This window comes from Cavia porcellus, unplaced genomic scaffold (assembly GCF_034190915.1).
Source record: "Cavia porcellus strain 051 isolate PalLab524CR breed Dunkin Hartley unplaced genomic scaffold, mCavPor4.1 scaffold_15, whole genome shotgun sequence".
Classification (NCBI taxonomy): Eukaryota; Metazoa; Chordata; class Mammalia; order Rodentia; family Caviidae; genus Cavia; species Cavia porcellus.
Window position 1 is genome coordinate 65,712,667 of NW_026947498.1, and position 17,681 is coordinate 65,730,347.

The window sequence follows — 17,681 nt, forward strand, 5'->3', positions numbered from 1 at the left end:
GGAAGCCCCGCCTCTCGTACCGGAAGAAAATAGAGTTCAAATAAGCGCGTGCGCAGAAAAGGGCAGCCAGGCCCCCCCGCGAGGGCGCCGCTTCTGCGCATGCGTAGAGAAGAGGCTGAAAGGTCACATTGAGTCAATTTAAGGAGGACTTAGTAAAGCTGACAACTTAAAGTGTTCTAGGTTACTTCTCAATACGTGTAACCTCTATGAATGTTCACACTGACGCCCAAGAGAGTGAACTGACTTGTCCAAGCTAAACAGGTGAAATCACTAATGAAAGTCCCCTTGAGCAGTAGACTCCTCTATGGGCCTTATTCCCTCCCCCAACACCTCCCTCCCTCCTCAAGCGTTTCCTGTGTTTCACCGGTCAGGTTAAAAATGAGTAACAAAGACATTTGAACAATCCAGACCACAAGGGCTGGAGCAGTAAAAAGGGCCTTTAGCCCCCAGTACCTCCCTCACACCTTCATACATGACTGCCTTCTCAGCTAATTTGCATTTATAGATCTTCAGCTGATTTCAGTATGAGTCAGCTAGTCAAATACTTGTCAACTATATTAATAAAACTGAAAATATCGTTTCCTTGGTATTTTTTGAACTCAGACAAGTAAACTAATGTCCATGTCATTTGCAATAAAATGAACATGATCGTTTAATTTTTTTCTGCAGACAATTGTTGAGAAAGGAATGAGTTTATTCAAACAGAACTTTGAAACTTTAAGATCTACATGGTGGTGGACAGCTACCTCTCTGCCTTTTTTCTTTCCTCTCCGGTTTACCGTTTACCGGAAATGGACCCAAATCCATCGTACTAAGACACTTTATCAACCTCTTTTAAATTTTTAAGACAAGATTTCATCAAATTGTTGTTTCCCCAACTAGGCTCAAACTTGCTGTTGTCTTTCTCAGCCTCTCGGAGTGTTAAGATTACAGGTGTGCACCACTGAGCCTGCCCAAGAACAATCGCTGTATGTGTATTTCCCAAATTATTTAGACCATCCTTTTGTCAGCTGAAGTTTTAATAAATGTTTTTATTTCGTACTGAACTTATGCACTAATACAACATGTCACCCTGATGTTCTAATTTTGCCTTCATTCACTATTATGAGTTCTTTGAAGTAGGAGTTAATTGCATGGCTTACAACCCTACTACTCAAACAGTGGTTCCTGGGCTAGCAACATCGACTTTACTTGGAAACTTAATATGCAACAAATATGGTTCTGCAAATCAATGAGGAAAAGAAAACAGGCTAACATCTGGAGAAAATTAAATACAACATCAAAAGAAAGAGCTCCAGATGTGGTAAAGGCCCCTGAGCAAAAGGTCAAACTAAAAAGCTAACAGCAGGTTGTAGAAGAGCATGATGTTAATACTGAGGAATGGAGAATGGTTTATTTTAGAAATTTTCAAAAACAGAAATATATATGAAAATATTCATGCGGTAACATCAAAATAAATATATGTAGTTGTACATTAGGTACTGTGGACAATGTTAAATAGATTACAGATTGGGAGAAAATGCTTGAAATATCTAAATATTTTTAAAATTAAAAAACTTACGGTGATTCATTTCTCTGAGTACTTACACCCCACTTTTGAGTGTGTCCTATATCTATCTCTCAGAAATCCTTCTCATGTCCCTTTTTTACAAAATTATAGTGCTCACTTAATACAGTTAAAACATCATAATCTTCGCCCATAATTGTCATACATATGTATAGCTATTTAGTTTGTAGACCATCATGTAATTTCAGAGCAGCTGAAATTTATACCTACATTTATGGACAAGAGTGAATTAGGCTCAGAGATGTACATGATTTGCTGGAGGTCACATAGAAGCAGCAGTCCCAAGGCTTCACATATCTTTCTGTTCTATCTACTATTGTACTTAATTTGTCTAAATGAAAGATGAACATTTCTTGTTTTAAAATTAATCACTGGTCTGTTTAGTTGTGCTACTGATTTTTTTAATATAAAAAATAAATGTGGAGGAAGAAGGACAGGACTATCTAAGAGAATCTGGGAACTTAAAAGAACTGAGATAAGCTGTTAACACAAATGTTGTATCAAATGTTCAGTTGCTGTTGGCAGTTGCAGAAAGGTTTTTTCCCTAGTCTCCTTCCTGTGTCCTCAGAGAGCACTGGCTATGACGATACTCTTTGTGACATCTTCAGCTAGCATCAGGAGATCTCAGGCAAAGAAGTTAAGTAGTAACTCAATCTCTTGTCCTGTCTTTCATTAGCCTGATGTTTTCATCCACAGATTCGTAATTTCCTGTCCCAGCCCTGTGACCCTTGTCCTTTTTCAACAGTTGCTTTTTCCAGCTAGAGTCTCTCCTGATCTTAAGGAAAAAAAAAAAAAAAAAAAAGATGCTCCTTTCCAAAGTGAAATATTTAATAATTTATATCCAGCTCTAAGCTTGCTTTTTGTTTTAGAATGGTGCAGATAACCTTCACACATAGGTGTTACTTTTTGTTCTTTTAATTTATAAGTACATAAGCTTTAAACTCTTTTACTTTTATATTATTATGTTTTATTTGTCTTACATAGCCTACATGCCTGAAGACTTGTGAGATGGTCTGTTTTAGTATTAAAGGGAAAACAGGAATATAAGACATGAAATTTATTGTTTCCTATTCCACTCCCAACAAAAATTTCAATGATCTACTTCCATCAAGAAAGACATAGCAGGGCTGGAGATTTAGCTCAGCGGCATAAGGACCTGCCTTGCAAACAGGCGGTCGTGAGTTCGATCCCCGGTACCCATAAAAAGTTAAAAAACAAAAAAGTTAAAAAAAAAAAAAGAAAGACATAGCAAGCAATGTATGAGAGCTGTAACTAGAGATTAAGTTGAGAGCAGGTGGTATATGGAGACTAAATAATTAAAAAGATAAGAGTCAACCATTTGTTGTACAAAGGCAACTCTGAAATTAGTTTGATTAGTACCTTTGTATCAAGGTCTCACTTCTCAATTCTGATTTTAATCATAATACTCTTTTAAATCTCTGACTGTCTTTATTGGTACAAGTGCTAAATTATTAGGGAAGAATTTGAAATAGTGACTTCAATGAATTATATTTTTACAGTATGAGGATTGTTTTTATATGTGGTGCTCAATGTGACTGCTAGCCATTATGGAAGGGATGAGGGCCCCAAGAGTGTAATAAGCAACAACTAAGAAAATATCAAAATCTTTCATCATAAAGATAGTTAGCCATTTTTTCTGTCTAACTAAACCAAGGTACTGCGACTCTTCAAAGTGTAGGTTGTTGAGGTTGATGGAGAAGGAGTGACACCATATGTTCAGAGAGAAGAATTACAAAATTTAAACTCGTTTTCCAAGTTAATAGGTGGACTTTAGCTAATAAATATACAGCCTCACAAAGCTAAGTATTTACATGTCTGCTTCTGAGTAAACAAAAATCCAATTTCCATTAATAAATATGTGCTATGCAACATTCTCTATAACTTTTCAAGTACCTAAGGAGGCCGAGATTTTACTCTGCTCCTCAGTTTAAAGAATGCTGGTAGAAACCACCAAACTTCTGGGTCATAGAAAAGAACAGTTTATTTTACTAGTAGCAATAGCAGTAGAGAGACTACCAACATTTTTGCACTGATTTCCAGAGCCCCGTTTTCCACAGGGTGATGTAAACATGGCCAGGTATATCTGCACGCACATTAGGTTGCATTAGAAAAGAACAATGAATTTAGGAAACCTTAAGCCTTAATATTAGGCAGACAGAATGTTTGCTCTTTGCTCAAGGGGAGCCAATATCTTCTGAGATTTTTTTCTTTACTAAAATGAAGCCACTACTTTCCAAGATTGTTTCCCTCACAAACAAAGGAACCAAGAGGCAGGGACCCTTTCTTTGCGTGACATACAAGAACCTGAACATCCATGCAGAATTATCTCCCAATATGGCCAACTAATAGCACACCCATCAGTAGTACAGTTTGTTTTATACAAGCAGACTTTTTGATTTAGACCAAATCTCATAAAGATGGTGCGTTAGTCATTTGCTGTCTTTACTGTGGACTTAACGTTGTAGCCCTTTGAAACTCATTTATGGAAGTCCTAATCCCCAATGCAATGATATTTAGAACTGGCATACTTGAGAGATAATTGGGTTAAAATGCTATTATAAGAAAAGAGTACCTTAATCACGACAGAATTAGCATCCTTTTAAGAAGAGGAAGAGACTAGAAGCTTTCCTCACTTTCCTTCTATACCATATGAGAACAGAATTGACTGGCCCCGTGGTCTTCCTAGCCTTCAGAAATGTAAGAAACAAATATCTGTTGCTTAAGCCACTCTCAATCAATGGAATCTTGTTATAATAACCCAGCACAAAGGATGCCACAGGACAAGAGAGTTAATCATAGCAGATTGGGAGGCAGAGGGCAGAAGAGTCTCAAATTCAAAATAAGAAAATAAAAAGGACCAAAGATATAGCACAGAGGTAGATCATGACTTTCATTGTAGTACAAAAACAAAAAAAACAAAAACAAAAACAAAAATAGTGTCTGAATTTCTCAAAAAAAAAAAAAAAAAAGCCAAGCCAATTCTAAGGAGTGTTAGTAATGGGATAATTTCAACATCAAAGGGTAATTATGATGATGTTTTAAACATCAGGCACATAAAAATGCATGCATTCATAATGATACCATACAATAAAAACTATGTGGTTAACAACGCTAGGATACTGACCCAGTGAGATAAATTTGACATTTAACAGGAGGAATCCAGCATTTAACAAGTCTTTCCTCTGTTATCTGCATTTCCACATAACCAGTGAATTGGCTTCTATAAAATTGTCTTTACAGAAAATCTCCAAGGATCACTGAAATCACTGTCAGTATGGAAAATTCACCGTTCTAGAATAAAAGACAACAAAAATGCCGAAACGCAACATAAGGACTTTTTTTGGATCTTGAATGGGACAAATCAACAATATAAATGACATCTTATACCCAGCCAGGGACCATTTGAGCATGCACAATTAATATATGAAGGAATTAGTTTGAATTTTGTTACAAATGACGGTTGAATTTTAAAAGCTGTGTCAATAGGAGATGCAGATTAAGATCAACACAATGGCTGAATACTCTTTTACTAAGAGAGGAAGGAAAAATGAAACGACTGGCAAAATGGTGATTCGTATTGATTTTGAGTAACGGCTACTTAAAGATACACTAAAAGTGGAGTCACTTTTGCCTGTTTTTAGAATTTGCCATCATCAGTAGTTTTTAAAAGCAGAGTCAGTGCCTCCATTGCAGCATCTTCGGGGAATCTACTGCCTAAGTCTCAGGACAGAGCAGAGGTTCTCGGATGCACATGGGGCCGGTGGGGCCCCAACGTTTCAGGGCTTGGGTGCCTGAACTCTCAGGATGAGCCTGGTGGAAAGGTGCTTTCTAAAAGAAAGCACCCAATGAGTCTAAACCGTTCTGAGATTTCCCAGGGATTTCCGAAAGAGGCCAAGGACTGTGGCTGCTAAACTGCTGCTAGATTTCTAAAGCGTGGCCTTCTCTCTAGTTTCTGGCGTTGGCCGCTGGGCAGTGGCCGAGCCCTGGCTGACAGGTCTCCCAAATGTGGGGGACTCGAGGCTGCTCCTCCCGCCCCCTCGGGGCTCCGGACTCCTCCCGCCCCGCCCCTCCAGGCCCCGCCCCAGGCCCCGCCCCTCAAGGCCCCGCCCCTCCATGCCGGCCCCGCCCCGGCATCACCACGCCCCTTATCCTCGCGTGCTCCGCGGTTACCATGGCTACAGTGCGCGCTGCTGCCAGACCTGCTTCGTTGGTCTACAGCTGGCCGAGGGAAGAGGCAGCATCATGAGCCACGTAGTGACCATCGAGGAGCCCCGGGCCCAGGGCCTCACCTCACTGCAGCAGGACGGGGCGAGGTCGAGGGCCAGGGGCTGCACCTCCTCCAGCCGAGCGTATGATTTCCTGTACGGTAAGGGCTGCTGCCGACCTCCTTGCTGGGCTGCAGACTTCAGGGCCAAGTTGGCCTTGCAGGGGGACCTGGCCAGGGAGTGGCGGAGGAAAGTCGGCCTCTGGACTCAGCCCCGCTGAGTGCCGTCCTTTGTTGGGTGGGAGCAACTCGAGCTGTCCAGGTAGCCGCGCGCTCAGGGTTCCTGGGAAACTCGGGTGCGCTCTGCGCCTTGGAGCTCTCAGCCGGCGCCTCACTTGTAGCCCCACTCTCCTGACAATTTGCTCAGCCTTGAGCTGTCTTCCTGAAGCCTGGTCCAGGTGTTTTGATGTTCAGAGAAGCTTGGAATGAGTTGAATTATTTGGAGATGCTTGCAATGTTTCTGTGTTCTAACTGCATAAAATACATAAAATTCCTGCTCTGTTTCTCTGGGCAACTCCAAATTTAACATTCTAGGCAAAGAAGTGCCAGTTTATCTCAGACGTTTTTAGTGAGGTTTTTTTCTTTTTCTTTAAACTTTTTCTTATTCATCAAAACTTTGTTCATAAACTAGATGTTCTAATCCCTCGGGACTAATCAAGTTTCAGTTTTTTAAATGCCCTGATTTTTCATTTGGACCTTAAGTTTCTGTTGTATACATTTTCGTAGCCTTCTCAGGCCTATTACACTGCTAGTGGTACTTGGTAAATGTTAACTGAATTACTTAATTTACTGTTATAATAATTACAACCAGTTAAACATGACTTTTTCCAAATTTGTCTTCTGTAATCCCTGGCTCTTACCTGAGCGATGCATTCTTTTCAACTTTGAGGAGTCCCAGTGTCTCCTTTAGATTGGAATCTATATGTTCTGGTTGCTTCTGTACTCTGGCCACTGGTTTTCATTATTCACTGTTGGTTTCGTGTTATGAAATAAATCTCAAAAACTTCTGTAACATATCACCACGTTGTTTTCAAATGTAATTTGGGAATGAATGTAAACAAGCAAATAATTCATTATGCCTGTTGTTTCATTTATCCTCCAGTGTCTTTTTTGCAGAGTGACTGCTGCATATTTTCATGACCTTTGGGAAGTTTGGATTGTTTCAATAAAACAAGGCAGTGTCACAGCTATTTATGGACAGGAAGCAAAGTTCTGACAGGGAAGGTCAGAAGTAGGGTGCCACGCTCTGCTGCTTTCTGTAAGGTCTTCTGTCTTGTTAGGGTTACCAGATTTAACAAATAAAAATAAAGAACACATAGTCTAATTTTAGATAAAAGACAAATACAATTTTTAGTAAAAATTTTTATTCCATGAACTATTTGGGATGTACTTAGGTTAAAGAATTGTTGATTGCTTATTTGAAAGTCACATTTAGCTAGGCATCTTGTATTTTACCTGGCAACTTGAGCTTTCTTTTGTGCTTGAGCTTTCTTCTATTTGACAAAAAGCTACATGTACATGAACTTCTCTTCCTAGTTTAGGAGTTGGGGTAGGATTTCAGTGAATTCTTAATACTGCAGCTTACCACAGTTGTATAGAAGGGACTCTTCATGTATCTTAGCTGAAAATGTAAGGGAGAAATATGCTTGGTCAGTGGCCAGCAAATAAGTGGGCTGCCTTTGGGTCAGAGTTCCACTGAGCAGAAAGCACTGTGGTTGGGTGGATGTAAGGGCCAGTGGTACAAATGGGAACACCTTTCTAAAGTTCTTTTACTCCTTCCTGTAAAACCTAATGTGGTCTATGCCCCTGACCGTTTATCTACTGTTCTTTGCATACTTACTCTGCTTCGTTTATTCTATTCTTTTTCCTCCAAATATTCTTTTTTTTTTTTTTTTTTGTCTTTTTCCTTTTTATTGGTACCAGGGATCGAACTCACGACTGCCTGCTTGCAAGGCAGGCGCTTATGCCGCTGAGCTAAATCCCCAGCCCCTCTCCAAATATTCTTATTTCTCCAAATATACTCTAGTATATAGCTAACTCCTGCACCTTCAAGTCTCCTTATCTGTCATTTTCTCCTTCACCGCCCTTTTAAAAATTGTAACCGAGTCTCCTTTATCTTTCTTTTTTAAGTGCATCCTCTAACATATCATACAATTTCTACTTTGTTACACATGTTGCTTCTTGTCTCACTCATGAAGGCAGTGGTTTTTTTAAAAAATTTCTTTTGTTGTTGTTGCTGCTGTACATATTCCAAGCACCTGGAACATTAGCGACTAGTCAATTAATATTTATTCTGTTGGGGGGGGGGGAGAAAAGCCCAAGCCACTTGCAGCTTTTCAACCTTGGTGAGAATATCAAGTAACTTTACCCAATAAGTTGTTTTTGTTGCGTAACCAAGGAGTTGTTAGGTTTTAGGAATTGACTCACATTATCCAAATGACAATCAATTACTTTCTATAGAGAAAGACAGGTCACCAAGTTGTGTAGTCTAGCTGGTGAGGGCATTGTTTCCCTCGGGATAAGTTGACTTGGAAAACATTGTGTTTGTATGAAGTTGATTTTAATGCATACACTCTTCATTACTAAAGATGTACCTAGTATAGGGATGTATGTATCGGTTTGTTACAGTATGTAACAATATGTTAATCTTCCATTGAACTTCAAAGAGACAATTTAGGCCCATCACCAACATACACTACTACTGGGGTCTGTGCATAGATCCTTGGTCTTCCAAAAGAATGCACAGCGAAGGCCCAAGCAAATGACACAAATGGTATGATCTTTAGGGCTCCAGGAGGACCAAAATCCTCTTCAGAGTTCCTAACTTGGATGAGTGTGTGAGAGAGAGACCATGTCTCTGCATGGCTTGTATTTAGTCAGCATCCACACAAGGAAGGGGTTAGAGTGGAAAACGCAGGAAAACTGAGCAGGACCTTGGGAGGGGTTCAAGGACCCCTCCAAACAACAGACGATGCTAATTAAAGAGAACTATCCTGGAAGAAAGTCTCCAGGTGTCCTCAGCTGTGGCTGTCTCGCCCCCTCAGGAGTGTCCTTGTGCTCAGTTTAGCCATGCTGGGCCGTGTGTGCTACAGCCCTGCTGTGTATTCAGCTTCAACAGCTCCAATGTATCCTCCCTTTTGTTTTGCTGTTGCTCAGGATAGGTGGCCGGCTGAAGTTGGAGAAGCCGTGTTAGAAGAACTCCCGTAATTTAAACCCTGTACAGCCCATCCATCTATAACAATAATCCATTACCAGTGTAGCCAGCAACTGTCAGGAGGGGTTAGTGATCTGAGCTTCTTTTACAGCTAACATTTCACCATGGCCTTGCACTACACCTTCTGAAGTTATTCTTTTCTGCAGGAGGCTCAGGTTAAGATGAGACCTGTATCAAATACGATCAGTTCCTTACTATCTATCAAGGTCAGTTAGGTTTCCTCAGGCATGGCCTTGGAACCATGCATAGCACCTTTTGGCTCTTTGGTCAGCGTCAACCATCAGGATGAGTCGTGGCCATTGCTTGACCAAGTTGCTTTTGAAGAAAGCTTGGGAGATTTTTTTCTCTTGGTAACTCTCTTTAGGCACACCATACACTGAAGGTCACTTTCTTCCGTGGTCTCATAATCTTCTTGATCCAAAGACCAGGGGCTCACTCCATGTTGTAAGACGACACAGCAGAGGTTCTTCTATGTCTTGAGTCCTCGCTGACTTTGAAGGGCTGGGGCCAAAATATTGGCTCTCCTCTTAACCCATTGGTCTCTCTAATTTTTGGTCTCCAAACCTCAGTTGTTTGAACATCCAGAAGAAAAGGTTAATAACAATACAATGTATCAGAGGCGCTAAGCTTAACATTACCATCTTAGCTAAATATGAAACACTTTAGAACATTAAATGAAACTTATTTTCTACTATCCATGGATATTTTAACATTTGAATACCTATAAGGTGTTAACAGTTACATATTTATACAGTAAATCAGGAATCAAAACTGTACATACCATTGTATTATAACAATTATGACATTTTTGTAACAATCTGAATTTCCATTTTGACATAAAATACCCCTTTTAGTTAATCATCCCTATCTAATACATAAGAAGCTTCTATCCAACTTATTGATTTTTAGTGGACTGTGAATCTCACAAGTATTTGGTACTAGCAGAGGTCTGAACATGAAACAAAAATCTATTGCCATAAATAATCCCCGTTTTACAATTTGGAAAACTAGTATATCTGGAAGCATGAATAATATACCATGAGGTTAATAACAATCATTTGTCACAGCCATATGAAACCTTTGTATCAGAGCATCTTTAAGTAAAAAACTTACTGTATCAGTAATTAATTAATTAATTTTTGATGATGACCAATGTGAACATACCACAATAATATATTTTATAACTTTGGTTGGGATGGCTTCCATAAGGATATGGAGAAGATCAATATGGCCTCCAATAAATAAACAAGAACTGGTTCAAAATGTTACCAGGCACCTGCTTTCTTATTTATCAATTGGAATCCTGTCCAACAATCCCACCCCCAAGGGATTTTGTTTACTCATCTTCCAGTCTTTGCCTCATTTGGACCAGCTGGCAACCCAGGTGGAAGCATGCTTTATAAATCTATAACCCAAACAAATCTTTGATTCAAAAATGCAAAAGAAAAAGGAAAAAAGAGAAAAATTGTTGAATGCAAAATAAAAGGAACAGCTGTTTACCGAGTGGACAAATGGACAAACATGAACAGATGATCTGATAGGTGATCTGACAAGCACACAGCTTGTCTGGGTCTGTGAGAACTCTCTAAGTTCCCCAAGGGCTATTTATGTACTCTTACTATGCCCCTTTGCTGACCTAGCTAGATTCCTATTTTCCTGTGTTCTCGGGTTGGGACACTGATTCACCTCCTGTTTCCACTTGGTACTCCTTTGTGGGCACTTGTGCTTTTGGCTTCACTCGTGTGAACAATCATTACCTCATTTGACTTCAACAACTTCTTTCAAACAGACTGGACAGACAACAAAAACACAGACTAACAAACATCTTACAAAATCAGAGTGTATTCAAATATATTTTTAACCAAATTGAATTATAGTAATTTCTTACAAATCTAGAATTTACAACTATAATTGACTAGTCAGAATTGTTGTAGGTCAATTAGCAGAGAGGTCTTTTGTCTTAGAAATTTAGAATTTACTATTAGGAAGGTAAAGACATCTGAACTTTCTGATTTGGTTTCCAATTAAGAAATCACATTGTTTACCATTATTCTCATGCTCAGAGCAGATATGTCCTATTCCTTATGGTACTCTATTGTTTGTTTTACAGATCCATTGTTTATTGTGTCAAGTGAGAAAGACCACACTCAGGCAAATATCCAAGCCACCCTGGCTCGAAACGGACTGGTATGTCTATCATCTACGAAGGCAGCCTAGTGACTCCGAACCATGGCTAACTGTGTTGATCAGATTTGCTCATCGCCATCTCTCTGCTGGATTTTAGGTTCCACAGAAAGAACTTCCTATGTTTACTAGAAGGGAAAGGCATCTTATTACTTGTGGCCCTTTGTAAGGATTCATTAATAGTGAATCAAAGACCCACAAACTAATTTATTTCAATGGAAATAATATATATGCCTTTGTCAAGAGAATTTAAGTATTACAAAAGCACAAAGAATATGAAGGAATTCTAGCCGTAGTCCCTGTCACGTGAACAGCCATGGTACCAGTTTCTTGGGTATCCTTTTAGAGATATTCTATGCAAACACCAGTAACAACTCCTCTTACGGTATATACTCATCATGTGTCTTTTTTAAAAAATATATTTGCAACATAATTTAAATGCTTTGCAAAAATCTGATAGTATAATTTTGTCCTTTTCCTCCCTGCCTCTATCTCCTAACATTAGAGAAAGGTTCCCAGGTTTAGAACTATGTTCAGTAACCTGGTGCATTATCCGAGATATTCTCTGTCCTGGAGCAAGTCAGATCCGGTGCCACCTTTCATCAGCCGAGAATGGAAGGGGCACATGGAGAAACAGAAGGAAGCCCTCCAGCAGCTGGCCTCGTAAGTGTCACACACTGCAGCGCCTAACCATTCTCATGCCTTTAATGGAGTGTTTTTATTTCTTTATTTTACTCTGCATGACCTGAAAATTTTCAGTTGTGATGTTATACTAAGGCCAAATTCACTCTAAGTCACTTTTTTCATAGCAAACCTGATTAGGGAGTAAAGGTTATCCATTTATTGGTAGGTAGAGGTCCTCAGAAGGTTAATGTGACCTATCTATATCTATATCCATATCCATATATATCTACTTATTATCTATATACAACTGTCTTCTATCTAGATACTACAAACATATGTACTATAAAATATTATAAACTTTATATATATATGTATATATACTACATACCATATACTATGCCCATGTTTTAAAATAGAAATACTATTTTTGTTAGTATATGTTTTTAACACATAATAATTAGCTTCCCCCTGGCGAGCTGGGATATATGCATATATATTGCATCTTGGTAATTTTTACTATCCCTTCCCAGCCTCCTTGTATGCCTAAATTTGTTGTTGTTTGCCACTGATGATAGGGATGACTGAGTTTGTTATTTTTTGATCTACCTTAGAAATCCCAGTTGCTCCTTTTTGTTAGTGTCTAAAATATTTTTTGGAAAACCTACAGCCAGAGTATCTTCAAAAATAAGTTTTCTGACATCTTAGTTTTTAATTACTTATGACTTCATATTTAGTAAATTAACAAGTAATAATGTCTTCCAGGCCAAATATAAAAATTATCTTTTGAAGCTTTGTTACTCTCATGTACTTTTGATTAAAAGTAGGCATTTTTGTATGTGAGATTTCATAAATCTATTCATGTACTCATTCTCCCTTCCCCTTACTATGGCAGGTCCTGATGTCCTGGGCCAGAAGTAATCATAGCTTGTCTAAGATGTAGGCCCACTGAAACATGGTATAGAAGACTTTGCTCTTAGTATGAGGTGCTCTGTGTGTCTCCTACCACATATGTATGGAGACATTAATTAGGAATCGTATGTGAAGTAACAGGCTAAATAATGTTTTCCTGCTTTGTTTTAGAACTGACCCTTCTTTTCAGATGTTTAAAGAAATTGATGAGGATCCTGACGTCACTGGAAAGAATCGCTATAAATACTTTGACAGGTAGAAAGTCATGACTAATGAGCATTTGAGCGCTGGTACTGTTTGAAAAACAAAACTCTGTAACAGTGATTGCAGCTATCATTTTTGAGTGCATGTAGTATCCCGGGCACTATTTTAAGTGTCCTACACATATATGCTGTACTCTGCACAACTGAAACGTTGGAGAAGGTATACAGTGTCCTCACTTTACATTAAGGAAGCTAAAACTGAGAGGGAAAGTGGATTGCTGAAAGTCACAGAAGTTAGCAAGTGGCAGAGCTCGATTCTAATTCAGAGGTACTGATTGCAGCTGGACATAAAAATTATCCAGCAAAATTAGGTCATCAAATGAGGTGACACTTACACAAAACCACAGCACAGGGAAAACTTAAAACTTTTCAAGTGGACAACATTTGCTTGCTTTGTCTGAGCACTGCCAAAACCAACGTATCAAAGATTCCCTTTAGTTCATCTGTGACTGATACACATGGGGTAATTACATACCCAAATCAAATTAAAGTGATATTTTTTTCCCCTGTAGGTTTTACTTGGGTTAGAAAAGTAATGTTGGTATCACATCCACATAAGCTTCCTTGAGAAAGTAACTTTCTAATCCACATTTTTATTTATGAGTAACCTCCTTATGGAATTTTTCCCTTTTCTTTTTAATTTGTTTGTTTTTTGTCTTTTTTTTTTTTTTTTTTTTGTCTTTTTGAGACAATTTCTTGCTGTGCAGTTCAGGCTGGCTTTGAGCTGATTTTGTAGCTCAGGTTGGTCTCAAACTCTCAACAATCCTCCTGCCTCAGCCTTCCAAGTGCTTGGATTATAGGCATGAACCACCGTGCCTGGCTTCTTATGGCATTTTTTGATGCTGATTTTCCCAGAGAAATGTTGTGTTCTTAAACAAAATATATTCAATTCCTAAACTTTTTAGGGGAAGCTTTAAACTAAACCATTGGGAATTTTCAAAACATCTCAGGGAATTTGAGATGCTGATACTAATGGCCAGCTAGAGCTAGAGCACTTTCTGGAAATGTGGCTTGCTTGCCATCTACAGAGAAGATGCTGGTATGCTTATCGAGACTGAAGATTCATTGTCTGTACCCTACAGCTCCCAAATCTCCTGGACCAGGCCTAGCAATTTGCATTTTAAACAAAAACTTCCACCAATGGTTTTGTATGTACAAATGTCTGAGTAATACCAATACAAAGGACATTTAAACACATTGTGTTTTAAGGAGTAAATATTAAATTTACAAGAAAGCTTAGTGTATACTCAATGCAAAATCTCATATTTTTTCTTTTTCTGCCAGGCCTTTCCTTCCATTTGTTCAGCAGATGCCACTCAATGTTCTTTTTGCAGCAACCAAGTAAGTGACAATTATTTCAAAAATCTCTTTACAATTTGTTATTTGCTTTCAGAAGGTAGTTTGCCAAATCTGTATTTTCAAACTGTGCACCAAAAATCATTAAAAGGTAAACAAGAACTCGCCCTCTGCCTTCAGTCATCTGTTAAAGTTTGAATATTACTAATACATGGGGTATTCCTATCTTTCTTATTATGAGTTGTTTTAGTCTACTTGTGCTGCTATAACAAGATAAGAAGTATTTATTTCTCACAGTTCTGGAGGTTAGGAAGTCCTGTATCAGAGCACCAGGACTTGGTGTCTGGTGAGGTCCTCCTGCCGTGTCCTCACCTGACTAAAGGGATGGATGCCCTCACACTGTAAAGACAAAAAGACCAGGGGCCCTTCAGATCTTTTATAAAGCACGAGTCTGTTCATGAAAGCTTATCAGTCCCCATGAAGGCTTCAGTAAATTGTGAACTAAGCTTCAGTCTGAATTTTGGAGGGAATATACAGTTAGACCATGGCAGTTGTGGTTAAGGAAAAAAGTTGGGAAATGCTTTAAATGGCCTCTTTCCTTCCCTGAAACACACCCTCATTCAATGTCAATTCTTCAGTATTTTATTAGAAAAACTGAACAGTCCTAAAATGTTCCAGGGCTGCTAGAATTTTATGATCTGATAGCCGTCTGACTTACACAGGGCGACGCGGTGCACAGAGCTGGGCGAAGCGTGGTTTATGCCACACAAAGGAGGGGAGAGCAGTGAAAGGGAAGGACAGGGCTACGGCTGGTCTGGGGCTGCTGGCTTTAATTTCAGGGCTGCACAGCAGGCTAGATACAGTATTTCTTATAAAATCTAGTTTTTGCTATACTCTTTACCTTATTATAATTTGACACTGCACTTCTGTAGGAGAAAAAATATTCAGCGGATTCATGGAATGATGAAGAAAAGAAGCCTGTGTTAAAGGGCTCGAGTTCTGGGTAGAAATGTGCTTAGGACTGAGTTTCAAGCCTGCATTTAAAAGAAACTGTGTTTCCTAACCATATATAACACCGTGTGAATAGGACATATGTTATTGAATGTCTGTAACCCTCAAAATCAATGCCGATTGTGATCCCACTTCTTCCATGAATTTCTAAGACAGTGAAATGGGGAACAGATTCCCTCCTCTCCCCAGACGAGCCGCTCTGTAAGGTGCCCTGGTTTGCCCCCTGGGGCAGCTGAGGACTTGTATTCTAGAAAGCTTTGTGTGAGCCAAGAGGGAGCTGTGAGGTAGGCATGTGCTTCTAGATCCCTCCATAATTCTTTAAAAGCAGGCTCTCTGGCCAAGTGTTTTGGAGGTCATAGATGCCTCCCGTGTAAACTTTGTCACACTAATTACAGAGAGCTCAGGGCCCATCGTGATTAATACCGTGACTCTTCCTCCTCCGTCCTGAGCAATGGTACATAAGGGATAAAGACTTTCTCCAGAAGTTAAACCATCGCATTTGGCATTCTAGCTAGTATCTGTATCTCTTAGAAGTTTTTAAAGAACAGATGAGTGTTTCTGAGTGACATCAACCTTGTGAGTTCTGGCAAGTTTGAGCTTCTGAGCTTCGAGGAAAGCCCGGCTTGTGGTAGTCAGCTGGGAAGGACTTGGGGGAGCTGCCACCTGGCTTCTTCATCTGCACTCTCGCTGTGGCTAGTGTGCCTGGATTCTGTGTAAACATCTTGGCACTGAGAATAAGAAGTGAATGCTTTAAAAGCATGCAATTATAATAGCAATGAATTTATATTAAAAGCAGTGAATTTATAATGTCAACATTATTGCTAGGTCTGGGAAGCAGGCAAAATGGAGAGAGACAGGGGCGTGGCACGTGTGGCGGTAGGGGTGGACTGCTGGCTCTGGGTGGGCAAGGAGAGGGAATAGAGCTGTTGTGAGGACCTCTGAGCCAGAGCATGAGCCACAGGGTGCCCCAGCAGGGGTCAAGCCATGTCCCAGCAGATGTAGCGTTTTCTGGGTCCAAATCTTCCATTAAACTTGGGGAGAAGGAATCATTCAGCTTTTACTCTTCTCTCAAACCAACTGAAATGGGGAAAAAAGGACGGGCTGGGGATAGCAAGAAGCCTGTTAGGAAACTGCATACTGAGTCACAGGAGGATTTATGTCCTCTTTTGCATCGTTTTCTTGAATCCTCCTAAAAGATACCAAAGCACCGGGAAAATTCATCAGTGGAATCTACTGGGCCTCATCACATTAAAAGAACACTGAACTAGATGGTTCTAATGAGTAGTTTGCAAAAATAATTTATTCTCTTGACGAAAGCTAATAGGATGAAAATATAATAAGCTTCCAGGTAATTTTCATAATATAAAACTGACTTGTAATTTTCAAAACCAGCGGTTTATTTGTTTGTTCATTTTAGTATTGGGATCAAACCCAGTGCCTTTACCTTGAGCTACATGCCACCCTCTCCCCCTTTATTGTGAGACACGTTCTTGCAAAATCACTGAGTTGCCCAGACTGGGACCCAACTTGTGATCCCCTTGCTTTAGCCTCGCTGTGTACTGGGATTACAGGTGTGCACTGCTGCACCTGGCTTCAAATAAAATTTTAACATCATTTCTGCTGAAAACATAGGAAGCTATAAATACCTATATTGCCTACATGTGTTTAAAATTCATACCAATTTCTTGAAAAGTGATTTTAACACTTCTGAGAGTTTAGCATTAAAAACATTCAAAGTGCTTTTCCCATCGCAGGTCAAACCTCCAAACAAAAATGAAACACATTTTTCGTAAGATTTAAGCTGTTGAATATGCTGTGCTCTTAAATAAGTACTTACGCTTGCCTTGCTTCTCAAAATGGAAACATATCCTTGTTTTTCCCTTTATCCTTTTTCCCTTGGTCCTGGGGATCCAGCCCGGGTTAGACAAATGCTCCCCCACTGAGCTGTTCCTGCAGGGCCTTTTCTTATTTTTGATTATTTATCATTTATGTAATTAGCCTGCTCTTCTATCAACTAGGGGAAAAACTCATTAAAAAAACTAAAGTGTCTATGTTGATTTTACTTCTTTCTTAATACACACACAATAAAAAAAAAGAAAATTGAGACATTTAAAGAACTATAAATGAAAATATTCTGCAATATTGAATTATAGATATTTTTGAGTATCTATAAATATAGATTATTTCTCTGAATAGTTACATAAATTCCCTTATGGGTGTGCTGTATTTTTAAGTTCTTCTATTGCTTGTGATCATGTAAATTTCTAATTTATTCACATATGAGATTCTGTGAGCCTGCATACAAATGTCACTTTGCACACTTTCCAG

At 39.2% G+C, this 17,681-nt stretch overlaps 1 protein-coding gene across 1 annotated transcript in view; it reads left to right on the forward strand.

Annotated features, from left to right (window-relative positions):
- The first annotated feature begins 5,717 nt into the window (after positions 1 to 5,717).
- Positions 5,718 to 17,681, forward strand: part of Cfap91 (cilia and flagella associated protein 91) — a 56,130-nt gene continuing 44,166 nt past the window's right edge. The window contains exons 1-5 of the mRNA XM_003469223.5: positions 5,718 to 5,954; positions 11,177 to 11,253; positions 11,756 to 11,913; positions 12,955 to 13,038; positions 14,331 to 14,387. Of these exons, the coding sequence (XP_003469271.2) occupies positions 5,831 to 5,954; positions 11,177 to 11,253; positions 11,756 to 11,913; positions 12,955 to 13,038; positions 14,331 to 14,387 (500 nt within the window). The 5' untranslated portion in view covers positions 5,718 to 5,830. The remainder of the gene's footprint in view (positions 5,955 to 11,176; positions 11,254 to 11,755; positions 11,914 to 12,954; positions 13,039 to 14,330; positions 14,388 to 17,681) is intronic.